This window comes from Camellia sinensis, chromosome 7 (genome assembly GCF_055761805.1).
Source record: "Camellia sinensis isolate YWXY chromosome 7, ASM5576180v1, whole genome shotgun sequence".
NCBI lineage: Eukaryota > Viridiplantae > Streptophyta > Magnoliopsida > Ericales > Theaceae > Camellia > Camellia sinensis.
Genome location: NC_138967.1, coordinates 23,283,303 through 23,309,717, shown reverse-complemented (window position 1 = coordinate 23,309,717; position 26,415 = coordinate 23,283,303). Strand labels below are relative to the sequence as shown.

At 34.5% G+C, this 26,415-nt stretch overlaps 1 protein-coding gene and 1 long non-coding RNA gene across 2 annotated transcripts; one reads left to right on the top strand and one right to left on the bottom strand.

The window, feature by feature from the left end:
• Positions 1-4,450: 4,450 nt before the first annotated feature.
• LOC114258700 (putative ion channel POLLUX-like 1) lies at positions 4,451-6,009 on the bottom strand. Its single transcript, XM_082880514.1, has 6 exons — positions 5,902-6,009; positions 5,720-5,797; positions 5,543-5,612; positions 5,352-5,425; positions 4,695-4,805; positions 4,451-4,561 (listed from the first exon to the last, which is right to left on the bottom strand). The coding sequence occupies exons 1-6, from the start codon at positions 6,007-6,009 to the stop codon at positions 4,451-4,453; spliced, it is 552 nt and encodes a 183-aa protein (XP_082736640.1).
• Positions 6,010-13,057: 7,048 nt separating this feature from the next.
• Positions 13,058-24,938, top strand: LOC114258732 (uncharacterized). Its single transcript, XR_014335057.1, has 3 exons — positions 13,058-13,226; positions 19,942-20,014; positions 24,477-24,938. It is a non-coding gene; the product is annotated as an uncharacterized LOC114258732 (long non-coding RNA).
• The last annotated feature ends 1,477 nt before the right edge of the window (positions 24,939-26,415 follow it).

The window sequence follows — 26,415 nt, the reverse complement described above, 5'->3', positions numbered from 1 at the left end:
ACTCTCACTCACAGATTATACACTCTGTATTTGCTTTCTTCAACTCTGTGTGTCACTTCCATATCCAACCCCTCCTCACTCATCTTAATTTATAACAAGAGAGGAGGAGCAGGTTTTGTGACAACAATGAGTGGGCTTGGTTATGCCACCCTCACCATCTACCTTTGGTGAGTTGGTACTGCCCCACCAGCTTCCTTTACCACAAGGTGCCATCCACACCATGTGGATAGTGGGCTCCTCACCATGTGGGAAGTGGATGGAGCTAACAATTTGGTATTAAACAACAGAGACTCTATGGAATGGTGGCTTGGTATGGCGATTTCAAAAACACAACTCTTTCTTTTCCAAACCACTCCAAAATTAGCCCAAGACATATCTACCTACCTTTTTCAGTTGCTTTCAGTTCAATAATATTAACAGCCAAACCTCCTCAAGAAAACCCATAATTGTCATCGTCGTTAATGTTTACATGTCGAGAAACAAAGAAGAAGTACAAGAAGTTGCAGATGATGATGGTAGTGGTGGTTCAATGGAGGAAAATATTCTTGGTATGTTTGCGAGAGAAGAAGAGCCTCACAAAGGCTGTGTGTTCCGGCGGGTGCCAAACACCGGTCAATGCCCCATTTGTAGATCATTTTGTGCGACTGCGATATAGTTCATGAAAAAGTCTCGAAACACAAAAATTTATTATAGAATTGATGATCATGTTGAATTTTGCTTCTTCTTTTTTTTTCTATACGAGTATGCAAATTGTTAGTTAATACGAAATTATTAATCATGTGTTTGATTTCACAAACTATTCTTAATTAGCTTTGTTTGTGTGTGGTATGATTCTGATATATAATATTTCATATCTAGTTTTTATTTTATTTTATTTTATTTTATTTTGTATTATGTATTATAATTCTCTTGATTTCAAAATTATGCAATCATTAACTCAATATTGAGTTTTAAATTTCAAAAATCTAAAAAATCTCGAGATATTTATTTGTGATTATGTATCGATTTTAACCAGTAATTAGCAATCTCAGTCCAATAATCAAAGACAAATCGACAAAACGATTTTAACATAGAAAAATCAAAATTGGAGCGCCTTTAATTGTGATAAAAAAAAGCCACAGAAAAAAGCCACAAAACAATCCACTAGGAAGACAAAAAGGAATTATACAAGTATACACTCAATTACCTAGCGAATCTACGCCCGAATAGAACCGACCCCTATGTGTCTCTTCCACCACCATCTTCACCTCGGAATTGTCTTGTCCAATATTGAATCCACAACGCCAATGTCAAATCCACGATGACGAGTCAATCCGGAATCTACCAAAGCTTCAGGCCCAAATTTTACAGAATTTACCGAAGAACAACTCTCTCTTTTTTAAATAAAATAATATAAACAAACCCTTTGATATAATTCACTCAATTCATGAAACAAATTCTCACAGATATTAAAGGAAACAAACAAAGAAATTCCAGATGAAAATCCTAATACCCAAAAAGAAGATCTAGAAGCCGTACCCTAGAAACTGAATTAATTGCAGATTTATAGAAAACAAAATTGCGATCTTCGCTCAAGCTTAGGAATGGCTGCTCGGGCAGACTGACTAAAGTGCGTGTATTAGAATAAGGATCTACGCCCGAATGCAGGAAAGGCCACTCAAGCGTAAAATACAACTCTCAGTACTTTTGCAGATGAGTAAAACTTCTGAAAGAATTGCATCTTCGCTCGAGCAGTTAAACAACTTTGACTGCAATTTTGCTTTTTGCTTCGGGGGCGCTGCCCCTCGACCCAGCTCAATCCCCAACGTAGTCAGTGAAGTGGCAAACATGATAGGATTAAGATCATAAACTCCTTAGCATAGACATAGTTCAAGTTGGATTCGCATCTAAATGCTCATAACATCACTGAAATAAAAAATCAAATAAAATTATAATTGAAAGAAGTTTTATCAAATAGAATTGCCAATTACAAAAACCTAACAAAATTGTTTTAAATCACTGACGGGCTCACAAATTGGTACCAGCTCTCTGTTTTGACTATTTGGGTATGCCGTATACCAACCATGGCAATGGACTTTGCGCTTGGCTCTAAAATATGGGTATGAAATTGATCCGCTTTGTTTTGCGATTAGGTTAAATGAAATTGTGAGTAAATAAATAATGGCAATTTTAGAAAAATTTGTTAGATTGGACAAAATAAATAAATAATCAATCAATATAGCTTAAATTATAAATATTATATATCAAATTGAACATTCAAATTTATGAGGTCTTGCAAATTTGGGTGTTGTCCGTCACTTGAAGACTCTAAAAAATACTTAAAGATTTTAGAGGTTCTTAGAACTTTCTACATTTACCTAGAGTATTGTAGAGTAATGTAGAGCATTGTATATAATTTTCTATATGTAAATATTATTCTTCTACATTCGAAAATAGTCTAAAATATTTCTCTATCCAACATTCTAGATTATTCATTATATGTCTATAAAACTGGAAGGGTCTCATTTGTTCAAATTCCTCTTTTAACTCTCATGTTTTCTTCTTTAAGTTCTTTTTCAGAGTTAAGCAGACTTAAATGCTAGTAACTAGACGATTAGGCAATACGTTTGAAAATTCCTGAACTATGATAGTTCTAATGTCTTTCTAGCGAATTTATAATTAGTAGGGATCGTAATGGGAGGCAATGGGGAGGATATTAGTTCCCCGTTTCCGTATAATAATATTTTCCATTCTCTATTCCCCATCTCCCATGGGGACTACCCTCCCCATCTCCTAACGGGTTTGAATTTTCTCCATTCCAACTTGACTTTTTTTTTTTTTTTTTTTTAAGGTTCACGACCAAAGCTCAATATATATTTATTTTTTGACTCAACAACAAAATTAAATAAATATTAGTTAATCAATCAAAAAAATTATTTTTAAAAATAAATCATAATAAAAAAATATAAATAAATCACCTTCTCATCAATAAAGCCTAGGCATAACTTGAAACGAATTAAAGCTTGTAATAGGGAAAACAAACTTCAAAAAGTTTTAGAATTTTAAAATAGAATCCAACAAAAAACTATTTTTCTGGGTTGATAATAATGATACTTAAAAATCAAATCACACAATCAATATGCAAATGAATCATCTCTCTCCCTATTTTATCGACGCTACCGAAATAAAATTCAATGCAAGTACATTATGTATAAATTTATACGTATGTATATAGAGAGAGAGAAGAAGAGGGTTTTAGAGAGAGAAAGCATAAAGCGTACTATTGACCGTGGTCAAAAGCTACGGGGTGGTCATTGTTGTAGTGAGCAATGAGGGTATCAAAGCAATACACCACCATTTCTCTATTTGCAGACACCATTTTTGTTTAATGAAAACATATGAAAAATGGGCGGGTATCAATCCCCGATGGATAGTTAAAAACCACTTATCCGACCCGATTGGCAAGAAAAAAAAAAAGAAAATTCATATATTTGAGTCGGGCCTCTATAGATATACATTGGGTAGGTTCTCCATTGCTATCATTGACCAATAATCTCAAAGTTTTTTTTTGTTGGTGGTTTAGCAATGAATATAATTATATTTTAAATTATTTTCTCATGTTTTTATTGCCACAGATTTGAATTCAGTTTTTATTATCACAGTTTTAAATTTAGTTTTTATTTTCTTGCGTGGTGAATGGATTTGGCAATTGGGGTATACAATTGTTTGCCTATTTATTTTTCTATCAATGCTAGGTGGTCCGAATTTTCTTGGCTCGAATGGCTCGAAACACTCAAAACGATACCGTTTTGAGTGTAAAACGACATTGTTTTGACATATTCGAGCCATTTAAGCCACACAAATTCGAATCACTAAGTATTTTTTTTTTGTTTTCTTTTCAGTTCGCTACGTTGAGTATTCCATCAACATGACAAAGATCAAAGAGCACTAATGACTTGATTTTTATTTTATTTTATTTTGTTATTATTGTTATTATTATTATTATTTATTTTGTTGACTAAATGACTTAGATTAAAATAGCACAAAGGATCCTCTAGAGTGAAATTTCCCTAAAGTTTCCTAGAGTGTTACATTGTGTGGTTGAGATTTACTGGCAAGTCACATCAGAAAAATTGATGTGACTTGTCAGTAAATCTCAACCACACAATGTAGCACTCTAGGAAACTTTAGGGAAAAATCACTCTAGAGGATCCTTGCTCTTAAAATAGACCCACACCACACCAGGTTTCTTTCTAGACTAGACCGAGTAAGCAAGTAGGAAGAGAACCGAGACTTTGCTTTTCACTTTTATATTATAATTTTTTTTTATAGGCAAAAAAAAAAAAAAACAATTATTGATGCTAATATGAAGTACAAAAGAAGTCCAAGATAACAGAATTTTTGCTCATTATAATATGCACTTTGTGAACAATGAAATGAATCAAAGATTTGTTAGTTGAAAATAAAAAAATTAAATGATTACAAGTTTAAATAAGCAAGGGTTGTTCTCCTCAGATATTACAATCAACGAATCTGTCAATTCAAGGGACAGAGGCTCAGACTTGGGCATTGGATTTATAACCTGCAAAGAATATAACAAGAGAGGCCGATTAAATAAATGAAAAAGAAAAGAAAAGAAAACAGCATGAGAGAGATCTCTATCTCCCAAGCATTTCTCAAACTTGAATACTCTCAAGCTAGAAGGCATAAATTACCTTCGTATTGTTCTTCATGTAAACAATGGCAACTTCTCGTCGCAAATATGCTCTTTCAGACAGCTCAGCAAAAGAAGGATTCTCCCCCGTCTGCATGTGGAAGCCGATATCCTATAATAATAATAACAATAATAAACATAAGCAAATCAACAAATCAGCGGCAATGGATAGATGGTTTGGTCATAAACATACTAGAAGTAATAATGGAGGATTCCTGGTTAAGCAGATAATACATTACCTACTTGGGTAGGATAAAACTAAAAATTATTAGGTTCTATTGAAATTACTTTGGCTACAGAAAACCATGTCTTCATTCACATGACCCTACAAAAGATTTCAAGTGATATTGTTCTTTAAAAATTGTGGGCTTGGTTTGGCAACGACGGTTCCTTTCTTTCTTCAAAATTTTTGTCAATTGTTTTTACTTTTCAGGTACTCTTAGCTAAGAAACCCATAAAATAAAATAAAAAATAAAAATAATGACCAACGGAACAAGAAAATATTGTGTGAATTTTGATTGACCAACAGAACAAGAAGAGTCACGTTTGGTTTAAGCTGATTCTGTTCTCTAACCTCAGAACAGCAGTCAACCCAAACTTTCCGTGCTAACGTGAATATCTAAAAATTAAAATAAATACACTACAAAAGGGAATTTACCTTCACATATATTTCATCACCCTGTGCATTCAGAATGTCTTTCCACACCTCCTTCAATTCACTATGCTCCGCCACTGTCATGAACAAACAGAGATTTACCTCAAAAAATAGATAATTAAAAAATTACCTCATGCAATGAAACCTCTGATGGTAAACCACAAGCTAGAAAGAAGAGTAGAATAATTCAAGACCTTGAGCAGTCACAAGGCTCATTACTTCCTCTGCGGCAATGTAAGTGAGGGACGGCTTGATTCTTGTAATCTGCGGGATTTGCAGGATTGTGGCAAAAGAAAATTTAACTTGTGTGAGTGCAATACTAAGCCATGAATTTTACATAGAAAATTAGTCAGTCTAAAAGGAAGAATTACTTGTTTGCCCAATTTGGAGTCAACAATTTCTGCAACTAGATTTTGCACCTGCAATCCATTCATCATTACATTTTTCCTCTATATAGAAAATTTAAACATCTATTTAAAAAGTACTTCCAATTTAGTCCCCATGGATATAGACCTAACATTTGACATAATTTGCACAAAGTGGCTTCCCTCACATTCGAAACCCACAACCTCACGTTCCAAATCCAAATCCAAATCCAACTAGGATTCACATAAAAAGAAAAGTTTCCAAAACCTTCAATACAATTAGAAACACAACCCATCTCTTTATATAAACAACTCATCCATACTTGTCCCTTTTCACAAAACCCCTACCTCCCATTACCCTGCTTCAACAATACTTTATAGAGAGAGAGAGAGAGTGAGAGTGAGAGGGAGAGAGAGAGAGAGAGAGAGAGAGAGAGACGGCTTACCTTAATAAAGAAGTCCTAGGCCCATATGCTCGAGTCTACAAGTGGAATCAAAAGTACGACAACATCAACGTTTACCCTCCCGTTTCAGAATCACAAGGCCATTTCAATTTACTAGTCAAGAGTGAGATCAAGCGAGTCTCTAAATGCAAAGAAGGTTATTGGTGAGGTACAATCAGCTTTTTTGGGTGGAAGAAATATATTAGATGGGGTCTTAATAGCCAATGAGATTGTTGATTGGTGGAAGGTTAATAAAAAGAAGGGTGTGATTCTCAAGCTCGACCTCCATAAGGTGTATGATTCGGTGAGTTGGGATTGTTGACTATCTATGATAAAGGAGTTTGGTTTTGGAGATAGGTGGAGAGGTTGGATTAAGGAGCGCCTTGAATCATCCTGATGCTCAGTTCTGGTGAATGGATCCCCTACAGCTGAATTTAAACCTGGTAAAGGCCTCCGTTAAGGTGATCCTTTGTCTCCTTTTCTGTTTAACTTAGTGGCAGAAGTGTTTAATATGTTGATGCTTAGGGCCAGATCTTTGGGTCCAATTTCAGGAGTTTCGGTGGGCCATGATGTTATGGTATCACATCTTCAGTTCGCTGACGATACAGTTATATTTTATGAAGCTGATATGGAGGTGTTAATAGTAGTCAAAAGGATTCTCAGGTGCTTTCAATTAGTCTCTGGTTTGAAAATTAATTTTCATAAAAGTTCTATATGCGGAATTAGCGTACCGGAATCAGAGTTAGAGGAGTTCGCATCTAGACTACATTGCAAATATCAGAAGTTACCATTTTTGTATCTTGGGTTACCATTGGAGGCTAATCCAAGGCCAAAGAAGACGTGGCAGCCGATCCTTGATAAATGTAAAGCTAGACTTGCATCTTGGAAGAGGAAGCTCTTATCATTTGGAGGTAGGCTAATGCTTATTAAGTCTGTTTTATCCAATCTGCTTACGTATTATTTATCTCTTTTTAAGTTGCCCTCTTCTGTGGCAAAAGCTTTTGATAAAATTCGAGCAAACTTTCTATGGGGGGGTCCGATTGAAAAGGAAGGTTGATCTAGTTAGCTGGACTAAAGCAACAAAGAGCAAAGTTAGTGGGGGTTTAGGTATTAGAAGAATTCAAGAGGTGAATGATTGTATGTTGGCTAAATGGTGGTGGCGATTTGGTGTTGAGGATGACTCGTTGTGGAAAAAAGTTATTTGTAGTAGATATCCTCCAATTGGTGGCAGGTGGTACCCTTTTTCAGTTGATTTTGGGATCTGTTCAAAAATTTGGGGTGCTATTCTCAAGGTTAGTCATTCAAATTCTCTTCTTTTTAATATTTTTTTGAATAACTCTCAGTTGATTGCGGGGAATGGGGACAGAATTCATTTTTGGACTGATACGTGGGTGGGCAATCTGTCTGTTGAGTCTGCTTTTCCAAGGTTGTTCAGTTTATCGTTAGAAAAGGATATTACTCTTAAAGTGGTGGCGGAAAGATGGTCTGCCCAGATTGATAGGACATTCAGGTTTAGAAGAGCATTGCTAGGCTGGGAATCTGATAAGTTGATCAGGTTGGGTGATTTTTTTAATTCTGCTGGGTATGGTATGTCGGAACGGGTTGATAGGTTACAGTGGGTGGCAATTTCATCTGGTCAATTTAGTGTTTCCTCCCTTTATTCTATGTTGGAGACCTCAGAATCCTGTTCAGTCACTAAGATAATCTGGAATAATTTATCTCCTCCAAAGGTTCAGTTTTTTGGTTGGTTGGCATGGAAGGGGCGACTTAAGACTTCTTATTTTCTGCGAAGAATAAGGGTGTTGGGACCTGGTGCTTCTGTATTGTGTTAGTTTTGTCAATTGGAGGATGAGGTAGTGTCTCATTTATTGTTATGGTGCCTTTTTGCTTGGAGAGTATGGTCTTGTGTGATGGATTGGTGGGGGTTGCGTTGGGCTATACCTAGGAATGTGAAGGATCTTCGTAGGTGGGGGGGGGTGGTTTCAGGTGGGGTAAGTTCGCAAATTCGATTTGGCGGACTATTCCACTGGTTGTTATGTGGTCATTATGGAAACTTAAGAACAATGTGGTGTTCAATAGTAAGCAAGTGCATCTGGAGGAAGTCTGTGACTTGATTAAGTTCAAAATTGCTGTTTGGGTAAAAGCTCATTTTTCAAGTTGTTTCTACTCTGTGCATGAAATTGTTAATAATATTCAGCAGATTAGATGTCAGTCTTTAACTTGTTAGGCTCTGTTAATTCCAGGTTGTGAATATCTTGCTTGGGTGTACATGATTCTCTTGGCTTGATGTGTGGTCTTGGTCTGGTGTGTTGATCTATGTTGGTTCTTGGGTGAAGCTTATAGTTTGTGGCTAAACTATGAGGGCAGTAACTTCTCTCCGATTGATGATTTCTGTGCTATTGAATGTATACTGACTTGGGTGTTGATTAGGAGATCAGGATATTTACTTTGTGGTAGGGATTGATGCTTGTCTGTGGGTGATCAACGTTGCTAATTTTCTATGATGACTATTTCATGTCAGTTTGGCTTGAGGGTGAACAATGTTACTGGTTGTTGCTTTTCTCTGTGGTGGTGAAGTCTTCAATTTGCCTGCTGTCATTTCTTTGTGGTGTTATGTTTTGTTTTCATGTTTGGTAGGTTGGATGGATTGGGTTGTTTTAGTTTTGGGTTGCTCTACTTGAGTGTTGCTGTTTTTTGGGTGGTTGTGGCTAGTTTCTCACCAACTTCTGATGGTGTGCTAGCATATGATTTGGCGATCTTATTGGTGCCAACCTAGTTAGGATTGATTTGGTTCACTATAATGCTTTTTGCACTTATCCTTTTTTCTTCTTTTATTCTTGTAATTTTTCTTTTACATCAATAAAGTTATTTCTTTGCTGATCAAAACAAAATGCAAAGAAGGTTATATTACCAATGCCAAACACGACACATTTATAAAACAAAAAGACACCATCAAATTCGACTACCAAACCTTACGTGATAAAGACTCCATGGAATGTTGGCTTCATCTCGCAATTCCAACAACAAAACTCTTCCCATTGGAAATTATTCTAAAGCTAGCCCGAGACATATCTAACTACCTCTTTAGTTGCTTTCGATTCAACAACATTAACAACCAAACCTCCTCGAAGAAACCCATGATCGTCATCAATTCCATGTTGAGAATCGGCAGCATTCATTCCATGCTTTCGGTGCCTACCCATGTTGGAAAATTTATAAAGAGTTAGTTGTGAATTGAAAAAGACTCCATTTTGAATGAAAGGATGTAACCTTTCACGGTGTCTTTTTGTTTTATAGAAAGGGTCAAACCTCCGTTTGAATAAAGGGTGCAAACATTTCATGGTGTCTCTTTATTTTAAAGGAAGGGTTATGTCCCTTCTTCATACATTTTCTATTCAAATTGAATAGGTGTCAACAAAGCCTATATAAAGGTAGCCCTATTCAAATTTTGATTGATTCCGAAAATTCATTTTCCTTGCCTTCATTTTGCTCTCTTGCGTCCTTTATTTTTCATATTACTTTAGGGAAAATTTCAGAGAGTTATAAAACACAATGTTCTAGTTCGCCGGACAAATTTGTTTGAAGTGCTACTACAAATTTGTGAAGATCATTGTATCCACATAACCGTAAACGCCGTAGTGGGGCGAATCTGTCTTAAGGACAGAGTGTCACACACTCAACTTGGTCTTTTGATTTTTAAATTCGATTCAACAAAATAAATTTTGTAAATTTTATTTTATTTTGTTTGGCTTTGTTTTTATTTATTTCATTTACACAAAAAATTGTTCCAACAACCCATTCATCAAACAAAGAAGATGAAGCTGATGGTGGTGTTGTTATTAACAACCAAAAATTTGCATATGTTAATGGTGATTCGAATGAGATAGAGTTTCGTGTGTGTAAAACAGATGACGAAGGGATTGTTGTTGGTACGTCAAATCAAGTTCAGGCTGCGGTGAAGGTGAAGAGATTTGATCGCGATGAATCGGTAGATGATAATGATAAGTGTTCGATTTATTTGGAGAGGTTTAAGAGAGATTTTATAATTGCGACGACTCCTTGCTCGCATGTGTTCCACAGAGACTGTGTGTTCCAGTGGCTGCCAAACACCGGTCAATGCCCCATGTGTAGATCATCTTGTACTACCGAGATATAATTCATCAGAAAATCTAGGAACACACAAATCAAATCATAGGATTGATCATAGGGTTGACAGTTGTGTCTGATTATATTATTTCGTGCGGATAATTGAATTAATTAATTCTTTGATTTTTTTAAAGTAATCTTTGTTAAGTTGTGTTTGCGTATGATATGATTATGATCCGGAATGGAATTAGGTAAAACCTATGGGGGCATGGTCTTCTGTTTTTGTAAAAAATTTGTTTGTCATAATATTTTTAAAATTATATATTTTGTTTCATAAATAAAATGTCATCTTAATATAAACAACAATGGTAGGTATCATGAAAAGTCTTTCATGAAAATATCACGAAAGATTTGTAACTTTTGGATTACACTTAGAATAAAGCACCACACACTAATCAAGGTAATCTAAGAGTCATAAATCTTTCATGATCATTTTCATGAAATTTTTTTCATGATTCCTAACATTTCTCTAATACAAAAGACATCTAATCATTCTTCCATCTTGCATTTTCTTTTTATTTTCTACAAAAAAAAAAAAATTATTCATCCTATTAGAGTTTGTTTCTATGATATATGATTTTTTTTTTATGTATATATATAATTTATATATTGTATTGTACATACATATATGTTTGTTTATATGGTGAGAAAATATTATTCGTTTTCTGACTCTTTTGGTGATAAAATTCTAGTTTCATCCGTGATTATGATATATGGTTCATACATATGAAGTCTTTCTTTCTTTCTTTTGGTATTATGTACTATGATTCTCTTCATTCCAAAACTATGAAATCTTAATTCTTTTTATAAAGGATGTTCTGTTCAATTGAGTATGAAAATTGCCGATCAAAAAAATTTTAGAATGAAATTGAATGTAAAGAGAGAAGACAGCAGCAGAGAATCTCAATTGTCTACCAATAATTCGAACAATTTTTTAATGTGCACAGAATTCGATCACACACAATTCTGAGCGTACGTCGCACCCAATATCCAGCGAACATAGGAATTTATGAAATAAAATAAAATATATATATTTTTTAAATTCTAAATTATCAATGAAGTCATTTTGTTCGTTGACAATATCTATTAAATAAAAAGTATACATACTATGCACGTTTCCCATTTAAAGAAAAAAAAATCTGTTTATGCCAAACATTTATGCAAAAATTACAACAAAAATGATGCGATAAATTTATAAATAAAAGTCATCATTGTAAGTATTTGGGTAAATTACAGTTGCCTCTCCTGAGGTTTCTGGCAATTATAAAAATCTTCCTTATTATTTTAATAATTACATTAATCTCTATTATTTTTGAAATTATTATCAAGATTCTTCCAATCCATTAATTTAGCACAACCGCTATTACATTTCCATCCAAAATGACCATATTACCCCCTTTGAATTGACCAAGAACATATAAAAAAGCTATTTAAATAAAAAAAATTCACTTACCTCCCCTAAAGTTTTGCATATATATTATTAAAGATCCATACATATTTTAACTTAAAATCCTGATAGTTTAATATAAAACCCTAATAATTAATACAATATTTATAAGACTTATTTCAAACTATAATAAACAACTAAATATTTATCAATTTTAATTAATGCATTTATTATTTAAATTTCTTTTTTCTTTTCTTTTTTTAAGTTGAAATAAATGGATTATTTTTTTTCCCCAACAATTTGTCCTACTTATTTCATATGTAAGAAAATTATTTATCCCTAAATTGTTAAGATATTATTAATAAATTTTAATTTTTATCTTTGAGTCATTAAGTTTCTATGCATATTTAAAAAAAATAAAAATGCAAGTTATTCTTACATGATTAAAAAAATTAAAAAAATAACTATATAAGTAAAAAAAATATAATCGCATTACAATAAATTAAAATTAGTTAATAAGGAATGAAAGGTCAAGAAATCAATTGAGAATAATAAACAATTCAAATAATTTCTCATTTCTTACGCCTATAATTAAAACTAATCTTTATTTGAATGGAGAAATTATTTTAGAATACTAAAATACTCAATTAATTTGTTATACGATACTTAAAATATATTTCTCCATCTTTACTTTTCCCATTTAAACTATTTTTATTAAATTAAATCTTAAAATTAATTTCTCAACTTCATTAATGGTTAAATTTTTATTTTATTTTTTAATTTCTCACCTTTATTTTGTTCTATTATTATTTATATCGAATTGTTATTATTTAAATTATCTAATTTTACTTCTTCTATGTATCTAATACTCATACAATTTTATTGATAGGACTGTGAATCAGACTCTAGTACTAATTCACTACAACAATTTGCACTTTTGGCGACCAAATTTAGTGACTAAAACGAATTTAGTCGCCAAAAGTTAGACCTTTGGCGACTAAAATTTTTATTGGTCGGCAATGTTTAATATTTTAGCTACTAAATTTTTTAGTAGCCGTATATTAGTTATTAGCGACTAAAAAAAAATTTAGTCGCTAAATATGATGTAATAGGCGACTAAACAAATTTTAGTCGGCGTTGGTCTACATTTTAGGCTACTAATTCCTATTTTAGCCGTTGTATACAACCATTTGCCGACAAAAAAAATTTTAGTCACCAAATAGTAGGCTTATTTTTTGGATTACTCTTTGGTTACAAAAACTTTAGTCGGTATTGATTATTATTTGGCGACAAATATAAGTTTGGTCGCTAAAGGTAGAAACAAATTTTTTTTTTAGAGCGAAGCGAATATATTGGCGCCTACACCCTTCTTTGAAAGAAACAAAAGATCTCTGTTCTCTCACTCACACACAGAACAGTCACTACCAAACCTCACCCCCGCTCGCCACTGACGTTCACCACCCCACCGTCGCTGGCCACTGTCGTACATCGCACCACCATTGCTACGAATCACCACCGCCACTGCCACAAATCACAGGTTTTTTTTTTCTCTCTCTCTCTCTCTCTCTCTATCGCACTCGGTCTCTCTCCTTCTCTGTTGATCTCGGTCTCTGTCTCTCTCTTTCTCTATCTCTCAATTTCTTACACTTGCTAGGGTTTTATATGATTTTTTTAGTTTAATTTTGTGTTGATTTCTTAAATGGGTTTGGTTGAAGTGGTTTGATTTCTATAAAATTATGGGTTTGATGTCCAAAATGGGTTTGATTTAGGGTTTTTGGGTTTGACAGAGGTTTTTTTTTTTTAATTTAGTGCCCAAAATGGGTTCGATTTAGGGTGCAAAATGGGTTTTATGTGATTGCCCAGTATTTTGGGAAGGGAATCATGAACAAAACTAGCATTGTAGCAAAGCAACTGGCACTCCTAGACCGGGCAAAGCTTCTTCCAGCAGCGGCTTCTAAGATTTGTTTGTTACTATTTTACTTTTTTCTTGCATTCACACTTTTATTTGTTGGCTTGCGAGCATTTGCTGAACATTTTCAAGGAATTTTTGGTGGGTTATTGAGACTTTGGGGTTTTTCTACAATTAATGGTCATTGCCTCATTTACAAAGAAAATTAGCCGTTAGCACCTTGTTTGACCTAGTTGGTGTTGGTTTGGTCATTGAGAAGAGAGAAATTATGAGGTTTCTCTACCAAGAATATATAAGGGAAGGTTATGACATGTATTATATGTTTAAACTGGCTGCTGTAATATCATAGCCGAGATGTGCCACCTAATTTTCCCAAGCAAGTTCACAATGAATGGTTTGTGAAAAATCTAGAAATCCTCTAGATATTGATTTGTGATTATGTAACAATTTTAAGTAGTATATAACAATCCCAATCAAACAATCAAGACAAATCAACACAACGATTTTAAAGTGGAAAAACCACAATTGGACACCTCCAACTGTGATTAAAAAACCACGGGCAACAGCCACAAAACAATCCACTAAGAAGATTTAAAGGAATTACACAGGTATACTCTCAATTACCTAGCGAATCCACGCCTAATTGAACCAACCTTAATGTGCCTCTTCCAACCCCGTCTTCACCTCGGAATTGTCTTTACGATGAGCCATTCCAGAATCCACCGAAGCTTCAGGCTCGAATTCTTCAGAATCCACCAAAGAACAACTTTCTCTCTCTCTCTCTCTCTCTCTTGTGTATAACAAACAAAACCTTTGATGTACTCTCTTTAAACCATGAGTTGAATACTCAATAAAACATCAAAGAAAACTAACAAAATATCCCCAGATATAAACCTTAAGAACCAAAAAGAAGATCTGGAGGAATTCAATAGTTTTGGGAGAAAACCAACTATTTATAGAAAATCCAAAAGTAATCCTAGTTTTGGAAGAAATCCAATTACTTTTGGATATCCTAATTTTGGAAGAAAATCAACTTTTTAAAGAAATCCTTGTCAAACGGGATTGCCAATAATAAAACCTAACAATCTCCCCCTTTAGCAATGCCGTGACAAAACACACCTAACAAATAAAATCCTAATCACCCCAACCCATTACAACCAACAAACATAAACTTCTTTCTCAAGATTAAGATCTACAAAACAGCTATTAGTGCCACAATCTCCAAAACAACTATTAATCCCACAAGAGTATATGAAAAAGTAATAGGCATATGACACGATTAACTTGAAACATGAGATGGAAAACATGAATAGATGAAAACTAAGACTCATGAAAAACAACTCTCAAACACAAAAGCAAGATCATAAACCACACAAGCAATGATATGACGATGTAAATATCATGAACATACAAGAAGGGCAAATAGTGCATAGCAACATGCAAAACATATAGCCAATCTCCCTTACCAAACATATCAAAGTGTTCATGCTAAACAACTCTTGCAATGAGAAACCAAACTCCCTTACCAACCCAAATCAAGATGAACCAAACTCCCCCTCACTAAAAGCAACCACAAACACTGAAAACAGTGAACAAGAAGAAAACGACAAAAAATAATATGGTAGAGCAAGCAAGGAATTTCAGATTTGTACTTTAAAACAGACAAGATCATCCAAGAAGCACAATTACTAGTAAACACAATGTGCACAGTCTGTCGAAGATTCCTCATGAAAGAAAGTGATGCATTATGTGAAAAGAAAAGATCCCATGATAAAAGTGTGTGTGTGAAACTTGGAGTTCGACAAACACTAGATTCAATCCTAGTAGTGATATGAAAGCTGGACCTCCGACAAGAGAATCTTAAGCACGACAAAGGAAAGTCAAACCACTAGGAATCAAGGGGTATTTGGTGAGTAAAGGCGAAGGCTCCCCCTCAATCAATGAATCTTTTCTTTTCTTTTTTTCTTTCTTTTGCACATTTTTTCTTTCTTTTGCATATTTTTTCTTTTTCTTTTTCTTTTGCACAATCATTGGCGGCTGACACGCTCAAGAGTATGGAAACCGAACTAGAGAAGCATGGATATAATAAGGATGGCCTGGTTGGTGACTCTGAGGTAGCCTTTTCCTCATGGCTAGACTGCAAAGAATTAAGGGGAAAGCCATGGAGATGCAAAAGGATGGTAGGTGGTTAAGAGACTCAACATCACCCAAGATATGCTAGTATAAGTCAATTCCTCTAGAAAAGCAAAAGATACAATGCCAGAAGTCCATAAAAAAATAATCACTAAGGCGGAAGACTCCAAAATTTGCTAATCCAAGAGTGTGTACAGAATGAGACATACTAATCAAAAAACACACACTCCAAAATGAGTAATGACCACAAAAAGCACACATATATGAACATGTAATGAATATTCTTATCAAATCCAATATGCACCAAGGACCACTCAAAAATTTCAAGCTTGCAAAACCATACTAAGAAAATCTTTTTGGGATTTTTTGTTTTGTTTTGTTTTGTTTTTTTTCAAAAATAAAGCAAGATAAAAAAAATGAACAAGCACGCATAATTTTTTTCATTAAAAACAACACACAAAAACCCAAAAGCTAAAACAAATAAACAAATAAACAAATTAACACAAGTCAAGTTTTCTCACCCAAACCGCTTTAGTACGAACAAAGTTGTGAGTATTGCAGTTCTTGGGTGGTGTCTTGACGTTGTGGTTCCTTTCCCCTGCAATAGGAACCCGTCTCGACATGGTTTCCAACTTCCTATTCCTAGGTCTAGGCAAATACACTTTCCCATACAACTTATAACAATAAGGGCGAATATGACCATGCATACCACAATGATGACAAATAAAAATAGGGTGTACAGGGTGTACCTTTTTTTTTTACCTTACCAACTCTAGGAAGTTTAAAAAGTCCATCATTATGTTGAATTTTTTGTTCTCTCTTTCCTTGAGTTCTTGTATCATGAGATGTTGAAGCACTTTTTTTTTTGCTCTTTCTTACCACCAAAGCCAATGCCACTCTTGTCACAACTTATTTGTTGAGACCCAATGATATCCTCCAAAGTCTTTGATCCTTTGTTCCAAAGACCAATGGTAGCCATAGCACACTTGAGCTTTTCCTCTTTCTTGATCATTAGTTCTTCCAAAGCAACTTGTGACATCTCGAGAGATTCAATCTTTTCTTCATACATGGCATGGGTTTGTAGCAGCTCATTCCTCTCTGTCTCACAAGTCAACAGTTTTGCACAAAGAACTTGTCGATCATCAGCTACCTTGATGGCATTACTCCTGGCCTCGAAAATCTCCTCCTTAAGTTTGACATTCTCACTTTCACATGTTTTGAGTTTCTTTGTGAGTTTGTCATTCAATTTGAATAAGTTAAGAGATTCCTTATACAACTTTTCATAAGCTTGCTCAAGCTCTTCATGATCACTCTCCGAGGATTCATCATCAGTGATATTCTCAACTGACATCTTCGGAGAATCTGTTTGTCTTTCAGCTTCGGAAGCCGCCATGAAAGCAAAAAATTGTTTATGTCCCTCTTCACCTTGATCTTCATTGTCACTTTCATCTTTGTTAGATTCTGATTCATCATCCCAAGTGATAGCGAGGGCTTTCTTCTTCCTCAACCGAGTGCGGCACTCTTGAGCAAAGTGGCCAAATCCTTGGCATTCATAGCATTGGAGTCTTTTAGAGTTTCCTTGTATCTTTCCTTTCTCCTTCTTGGCTATAGAATTAATTTTGAGTTTATCTTTGCCTTTAGATTTATGAGTATGAGTAGATTCCAAAAGATTAGGATTCTTTTTCAAAAAAGATTTTTTAAATTGTTTAACAAAAGCAGCCGTAATCTTGGAATCTATATCACAATCCTCATCAGAATCCTCTCTAACTTTATGAGCACTACTAAAAGCAATATCTTTTTGTTTCTTTTTGAAATTCCTGTGTGCCTTATAAGTTTGGAGATTTTCAACCAACTGATCCAGCTTGAGGTTGTCAATATCTTGAGCCTCCTCAATAGCTGAAACTTTTGGTTGGAACCGATCGGGAAGGATCTCAAAATTTTTCCCACAACTTTGGATTCTGGAATTTTTTCACCTAAATTGAAGCTGGAATTTACAATGTCACTCAACTTCGCATAAAATTTATCAAAGGTCTCACTATCTTTCATTGAAAGGTTTTCGAAACTAGATGTGAGCCTTTGAAGTTTTGAACGTTTAACAGAAGGAGTGCCTTCATGAATAGTTTGTAAGATATCCCAAGCCTCTTTTGCGACTTCACAATTACAAATACGACTAAATTCTTCAGGTGTGACAGCGCAAAAGAGAGAATTGATAGCTTTACTATTCCAGCTACTATTTTGGTAATCAATTGTGTCCCACTTATCAATTGGTTTGGGGATTGTAACTCCATCAACGGTAATTGTTGGTTAGATCCACCCATTCATGACAGATTGCCAAAATTTTTCATCTATAGATTTCAAAAACGATCTCATCCGAGCTTTCCAAAAAGAATAATTGGATCCGTCAAGTAGGGGTGGTCGAACCATAGAATTTCCCTCACGTATTGAATCCATTATCACAAATCAAACAAGATCTCGTTCTAAAAGAATATTTTTTTTAAAAAAAACGAATGACCCGCTCTGATACCAATTGAAAAATCTAGAAATCCTCTAGATATTGATTTGTGATTATGTAACAATTTTAAGCAGTATATAACAATCGCAATCAAACAATCAAGACAAATCAACACAACGATTTTAACGTGGAAAAATCACAATTGGACACCTCCAACTGTGATTAAAAAACCATGGGCAACAGCCACAAAACAATCCACTAAGAAGATTTAAAGGAATTACACAGGTATACTCTCAATTACCTAGCGAATCCATGCCTAATTGAACCAACCTTTATGTACCTCTTCCAACCCCGTCTTCACCTCGGAATTGTCTTTACGATGAGCCATTCCAGAATCCACCGAAGCTTCAGGCTCGAATTCTTCAGAATCCACCAAAGAACAACTTTCTCTCTCTCTCTCTCTCTCTCTCTCTCTTGTGTATAACAAACAAAACCTTTGATGTACTCTCTTTAAACCATGAGTTGAATACTCAATAAAACATCAAAGAAAACTAACAAAATATCCCCAGATATAAACCTTAAGAACCAAAAAGAAGATCTGGAGGAATTCAATAGTTTTGGGAGAAAACCAACTATTTATAGAAAATCCAAAAGTAATCCTAGTTTTGGAAGAAATCCAATTACTTTTGGATATCCTAATTTTGGAAGAAAATCAACTTTTTAAAGAAATCCTTGTCAAACGGGATTGCCAATAATAAAACCTAACAGTTTGTATCGTCAATTTTCTTGCAAATCAAACAATTCTAGTGGTTGTTAGATACTTTTTTGCTCACAAGATTTTATGGTTTCATAACTTTCATTATTTGTGTGTTGTTCCTGTAAGCATACTACATGTTATATAGCTACTGCTTTGAGAAGATTTAAATAATATAATCTTACAGTTAGGAAATATTTCTAGATTATTTTATGATCTTTATTTCCAAATTTGTATATCTTATAACTGTGCCTTAGGTTAGGGAGAGGGAACTGAGTAGAATGCCTATTCCTTTTGAGTTTGAGGATTGTGATAGTGATGATTTCAAGGATCTTTTGATGAATGGGACTCCTTCAAATATTATTTATTGAGCACAAGTGCTTGCAGGCCTCTTGGAAGATCAGTATATGACAGAGACTCATTACTTGTTTTCCTGATGAGTGTGTCATTCTTTTGCATGCATTATTACCATGATTTCACTGCAGACTCGCTAGCCAACCATGCAGCAGTTTTACTGTCATTGATTATTTTCTCTATTTGTTCTTGCTTTAGAAGGCTTTCTTGTCTCCTCGTGCTTTCTACATTGGGTTGTCTGATGTAGTTTCATACAACTTCAACCTATATAAAATTTAGACAAACTTTTCAATTCAATAATAGATTTTTTTTTAATAGCTTTATTAATGTTGATAGCAATTGATGATGGCGTGTAGCATTTTGGGCATCCTTCTGAGGATGATGAGCATGATATTATTTCTGAGGATAATGATTCTACGGCTATGTAATATAATGATTAAGTAATATTTCTGAAATTTCGCTTGGACACACAATTATGATTTTGTTTCTGAACTCATGAGCTACAAATTGCATTTAAAAAGTAGTGATGTGTTTCATATTTGATTATTCTTGTAGATTTACTTTGAGTCATTTTTTGTTACCCCTCCCAAAATATCCTTCTTGGTTATGTGTCCTTATGATATAATATTTACTTGCATGAAATGAAACAGGCATGTGGATGACACAGGAAGAGCCATTTGCTGTATCTGAAACTTCTTCAAATTCAACTAAAAAAAAGCCCAGGTGGTTTATCTCTACATCCCATTTATCTTGTTGCAAGATTTCATATTAATTGATATTTGATTACAATTTGGATTGTAAGTGGATTTTGTGAAACAATTTGGAGTACTTTGTTTCTTCTTGTTGTGCTTGTCATTGAGTTTGGTTTAATGTCTACATCACATTTCTCTTTTTGCAAGATTTCATATGAATTGATAACAATTTGGAGTACATTTGAATTTTGGTAAACTTAAAGTACTATGTATCATTATATCTTCCTCTTCTCATTACATCATTCTTATTCAACTACTTGCTTGTGATGATCGGATGTGTAGCTCCCTTTAAACTATCTTGATTGTTATTCATCAAAATGTTTGTGCCCAATTTATCTTCATGCTAAATAATGCCCTTAAGACTATTTGTTTATATGAAGCTCTAGTATTTTTGAACTTCTTGTTTAATCTTAATTCCTAAAATGCTTTGTCCCTTTTGCAAATGCTGAATGATATGAAATTGAGAGTAAACAAAAATAAAAAACAAGATAGCAAACAATCTTCAAGTTGGCACATTCCTCCACTTTGTTTTCAGAATTCAGACAATAGTTACTATTTTATTTTGCTTGCTTTTTTACTTTGAGCTTTTGAAAGTACAAACAAAGCTTTGTACAACTTTGAATTCAATCAAACCAAGATTTCTTTAGTTGTTCTAAGAAAAAAAAAAAAAGCAAAAGCAAACCAAACAACTGGTTTACTTTGTCGAAACTGCCTTAAACTTAGTTAGAAAAACGCATTCGGGGGGGCAAAAATACAAAATAGCCCCCGAACCATTCCATGGATGTCACGGGCAGCTTTCTCATGAAAAATAGAACCCATAGGGACATATGACATGTAATTCGCACACGTAGGTTGGGAGTTAGAGTCGAAAATGCCATAAACTTAGTTGAAAAAGGTGTTGTGGGGGCGAAAATGCAAAATTGCCCTCGAACCACTCTATGGATGTCACAAGCAGATTCCTCACGAAAAATAGAACATGTGGGGACAAACGACATGTAATTAGCACACGTAGGTTGGGAGTTAGAGTAAAAAATGCCTTAAACTTAGTCGAAAAAAGGCTTTCATGAGATGAAAATACAAAACAGTTCCCGAACCGCTCTATTGATGTCACGGGCAGCTTTCTCGTGAAAAATAGGACCTGTGGGGACAGACAAGATGTAATTAGCACATGTAGGTAGGGAGTTGGAGTGAAAAACGCATTAAACTTAGTCAGAAAAGGCCATTCGAGAGGTGAAAATGCAAAGTAGCCACTGAACCACTCTATGGACGTCACGGGTTGCTTCACCGTGACAAATAGGACCTGTGGGGATAGACATGATGTAATCAGCACACATAGGTTGAGAGTTGGAGTGAAAAACGGCTTGAACTTAGTTGAAAAAGGCCATTCGGGGGGCAAAAATGCAAAGCAGCCCCTGAACCATTTCAATGATCTCTCAGTACAATGAAACATTTCAATGATCTCTAGCCATACAAAAATAGTTTCACTCAAATTGTTGTTCCATCTATTTTGATGGTGTTGCTTATGTGGTCAGATCTATGTCTTGAAACTATTAAATTAACAAGAAGTCTAAAGACATAGAATCGAATACAAAAAAAACAAACACACGAAATTATTATCACCAACATCCCTTCAAGAATGAAATGTAAGTTAATTTATGTTTTTCATTTCTATTTCTATTTCCATTTTATTTTTAATTTACTCTCTAAATTCATGATTTAAATACAGTGAAAAGATACATATTGGCATTAGAGGTGACTCAATCATTAGACCACTTAGTCTATTGCTTAAAATTTTTAAAAATTCTTATTGGTGAAAGTCTCATATTTTTTGAAGGCCATGAAATAAGATGGGAGAATTTCAAATACAACCAATTTATGCCTTGAATTGTATAAGTAGGTCTTGTACTTCCATCTCTTTGTAATTATTTTGAGTTTATATCACTAGAGTCGAAAATGCATTAAACTTAACCGAAAAAGGGCATTAAGGGGGCGAAAATGGGAAATAGCCCCCAAACCACCGTATGGATGTCACGGCCACCTTCCCCATGACAAATAGGACATGTGACAATAGATGGAATGTAATTACCACGTGTAGGTTGGGAGTTAGAGCCAAAAATTGCCTTAAACTTAACCGAAAAAGGGCAATAAGGGAGCGAAAATGGGAAACAGGCCCCGAACCACCATACGGATGTCACGGCCACCTTCCCCATGACAAATAGGACCTGTCACAACAGATGGAATGTTATTAGCACACGTAATTTGGGAGTTAGAGCTGAAAACGCATTAAACTTAACCGAAAAATGGCGTTAAGGGGACAAAAATGCGAAACTGCCCCCCGAACCATTGTACAAATGTCACGGCCACCTTCCCCATCACAAATAAGAACTGTGACAACAGACGAAATGTACTTAGCATATGTAGGTTGGGAGTTGGAGCCGAATACGCCCTAAACTTAGTCTAAAAATGGTGTTTCGGGGGTGAAAATTCAAAACAGCTTCCGAACGACCGTGTGGGTCACACGGATAGTTTCTCCATGACAAATACAACTTGTGAGAACTAACGGAATGTAATTCGGACCCGCAGGTTAGGAGTTAGAGCTGAATATGTCCAAAACTTAGTCGAAAAAAGACGTTTCGGGGGCGAAAATTCAAAATAGCCCCCAAACCACTATGTGGCTCACACGGATAGCTTTGCCATGAAAAATAGGACTTATGAGAACTGACGGAACGTAATTCGAACCCGTAGGTAGAGAGTTAGAGCCGAATACATTCAAAACTTAGTCGAAAAAGGGCATTTCGGGGGCGAAAATTCAAACAGCCCCCGAACGACCATGTGGCTCACACATGTAGATTTTTCATGACAAATAGGACTTGTGAGAACTGACGGAACATAATTCGGACATGTAGGTTACGAGTTAGAGCCGAATACGCCCAAAATTTAGTCGAAAAAGAGCGTTTCGGGGGTGAAAATTCAAAACAGCCCCTGAATGATCATGTGTCTCACACGGATTTCTCCATGGCAAATAGGACCTGTGAAAACTGACGGAACGTAATTTGGACCAGTAGGTAGAGAGTTAGAGCCGAATACGTCCAAAATTTAGTTGAAAAAGGGCGTTTCGGGGTCGAAAATTCAAAATAGCCCCCAAACGACCATGTAGCTCACACGGATAGCTTCGCCATGAAAAATAGGACTCGTGAGGATTGACAGAACATAATTCGAACACGTAGGTAGAGAGTTAGAGCCAAATACGTTCAAAACTTAGGCAAAAAAGGGCGTTTTGGGGGAAAAAATTTAAAGCAGCCCTCGAACGATCGTGTGGGTCACACGGATAGTTTCGCCATAACAAATAGGACTTGTGAGATCTGACAGAACGTAATTCGGCCCCGTAGGTTGGGAATTAGAGCCGAATACGCCCTAAACTTAGTCAAAAAAAGGCGTTTTGGGGGAGAAAATTTAAAACATCCCCCAAACCGCCGTATGACTCACACGGATAGCTTCGCCATGAAAAATAGGACTTGTGAGAATTGACGGAACGTAATTCGGACCCGTAGGTTAGGAGTTAGAGTCGAATACGCCCTAAACTTAATCGAAAAATAACGTTTCGGGGGTGAAAATTCAAAACATCCCCCGAACGACCATGTGGCTTACATGGACAGTTCCCCATGACAAATACGACTTGTGAGAACTGACGGAATGTAATTCGGACTCGTAGGTTGGGAGTTAGAGCCGAATACACCCTAAACTTAGTCGAAAAAGGGCATTTCAGGGGCGAAAATTCAAAACAGCCCCCAAACCACCGTGTGGCTCACACGAACAATTCCCCCATGAAAAATAGGACTTGTGACAACTGACGGAATGTAATCCTGACTCGTAGGTTGGGAGTTAGAGCCGAATATGCCTTAAACTTAGTCAAGAAAGGGCGTTTTGGGGGCGAAAATTCAAAACAGCCCCCGAATGACCGTGTGGGTCACACAAATAGCTTTGCCATGACAAATAGGACTTCTGAGATCTGACGGAACGTAATTCGGACCCGTAGGTTGAGAGTTAGAGCTGAATACGCCCTAAACTTACTCAAAAAAGGGCTTTCCGGGGGCGAAAATTCATAACAGCCCCCGAATACGCCTTACACTTAGTCAAAAAACTTACAACTCTTAGTTCAAAAAGCAACAACTTTATTAAAATAACATTTACATATTCTAATAATTGCCTTTATATGTTTATAGGACGAAGAAATTGCATATTACATTGTTTGTGTTAGTTGAAATAAATATTGCGTGATACATATATATATATATATATACTTTCTTTTATTTCCAAGAAGCAATTTCTCAATTGTTTTACCTTAAATGCATGTTAGAACATGTTCCATATAGTTGACTGAATTGATATATTATAACCAATTCTAATGTTTCATTTTTTGTTTTTCTTTGTAGATGGCTTTGTTGCGTGGACTTGTGGATAATCCATATTAGTGTATGGAGAAGAATTTTTACTTTTGTGTAGAACTAATATAATACTTTTGTCGTCCTCAGCTTTTGTGTAGTTCATTATTACTGATATAGAAAACTTTTCGCAAGCAATAGATAATGACTGTCGTGATACATAGATCACCTTCTGTCGTGGTTCATATATACCATTTGTCAGCGTACATATAGGACGTTTTGTCATGGTCCATAGAAAACTTTTGTCGTGGTATATATATCACCTTTTGCTGTGGTACAGATTACGATGGTAATTTGTACCATGCAAAATGGTAATTTCGCTTGGTAGTAAATATATTTTTTGTATACGGAGGGCTTTGATTTTTGTATGATATATTTTGGATGGAATTATTATTTTAGTTTGGACAATAGTTGATTTGTATGGACTTTGATATTTAATGTTATTTATTTTTGGTATATGGATGCAGATTGTGAAATGATTGATAGTATGTATCATTTTGTTTATATACGTATTACAGGTTGCATTGTATATAGACATGTTGTGGAGAAATTATAATTTCGCGATAAAACATAATATCATGTTTTTGGCGACTAAACAATTAGTAGGTAAAAAGAAATTGGGAAAAGACATTTGGCGACTAAAAATTTTGTAGCCAAAAAAAAGAAAGATATTTAGCGACTAAAAAAGCCACAAAAAAAAGGGACATTTGGCGACTAAAATGTTTCGTAACTAAAAACAAAAAACTAAATTATAAAAGCACTTTTGCCGACTAAAATTTTAGCAGCCAAAAATGTAGAACTTTAGGCGACCAAATATTTAGTAGCCAAAAGAGGAACTCTTTGCCGACTAAACATTTAGTAGCCAAAGATGGGGACTTTCGGCGACTAAATTTTTAGTAGCAAAAAAAAAACTATTTGCTGACTAAAATTTTAATAGCTAAAAATGTGACTAAAAGTTTGGTTGCCGAAAAGGGTTTAATTTAATTTAATGTCCAACCTTTTGGCGACTAAAATTTTAGTTGGGAATTGTATACATTTGGCGACTTAAAAAATTTAAGTCGCTAATTTACTTTACCGACAATTTTTTGGCAACTACTTTTGCGACTAAATAATTTAGTCGCCAAAACTATTCGACGACTAAAAATTAACTTTTGGCAACTAAAAATTTAGTCGCCAAAAGTGAAAATTCTTGTAGTGATTTAAACACACAACGAAATAAAACATTTTCTAAAGAAAAATAAATGAATGTAATTTAATTTACCATATTAAATATATATGAAATTATTATTTATTTTTCATATTTTTGTTTTAAATATAAATATAATTTCTTGGCTGTATTTTTTCCTACAAGTTGTTGAACTTTTTATAAACAAAAAATAAAATAAAAATTCAACCATTAATGAAAGTGAGAAATTAATTTTAAGATTTAATTTTATAAAATAGTTTAAATGAGATAAATAAAGATAGAGAAATAGATTTTTTTTAAGTATCATACATAACAAATTAATTGAGTATTTTATTATTGTCAAATAATTTCTTCATTCAAATAAAGACTAATTTTAATTTTAGGTGTAAGAAATGATAAATCGTTTGAATTGTTTATGTTAGATTTATTTATTTTGATGATTTATTTAATTATGTTTTTAATTTATTTGGAAGAGAAAAATAGAATCAAAATTTATTTTGATGATTTATTTGAAAGAAAAAAATAGAATCAATATTTATCTTGATGATTTTATGTTTTAATTTATTTGAAAGAGAAAAATAGAATCAAAATTTATTTTGTCCCACTATTTCTTACCTAAAACTTTTATCCTAAATGTTGTTAGAATGAATTTAATATTTGATTAAATCAGAGGTTCAAACAGCCTAGCACAGCAGCAACCCAAAAGGTTCAAGTGGAAGATATTCAAATTAGTAATGATGGAGT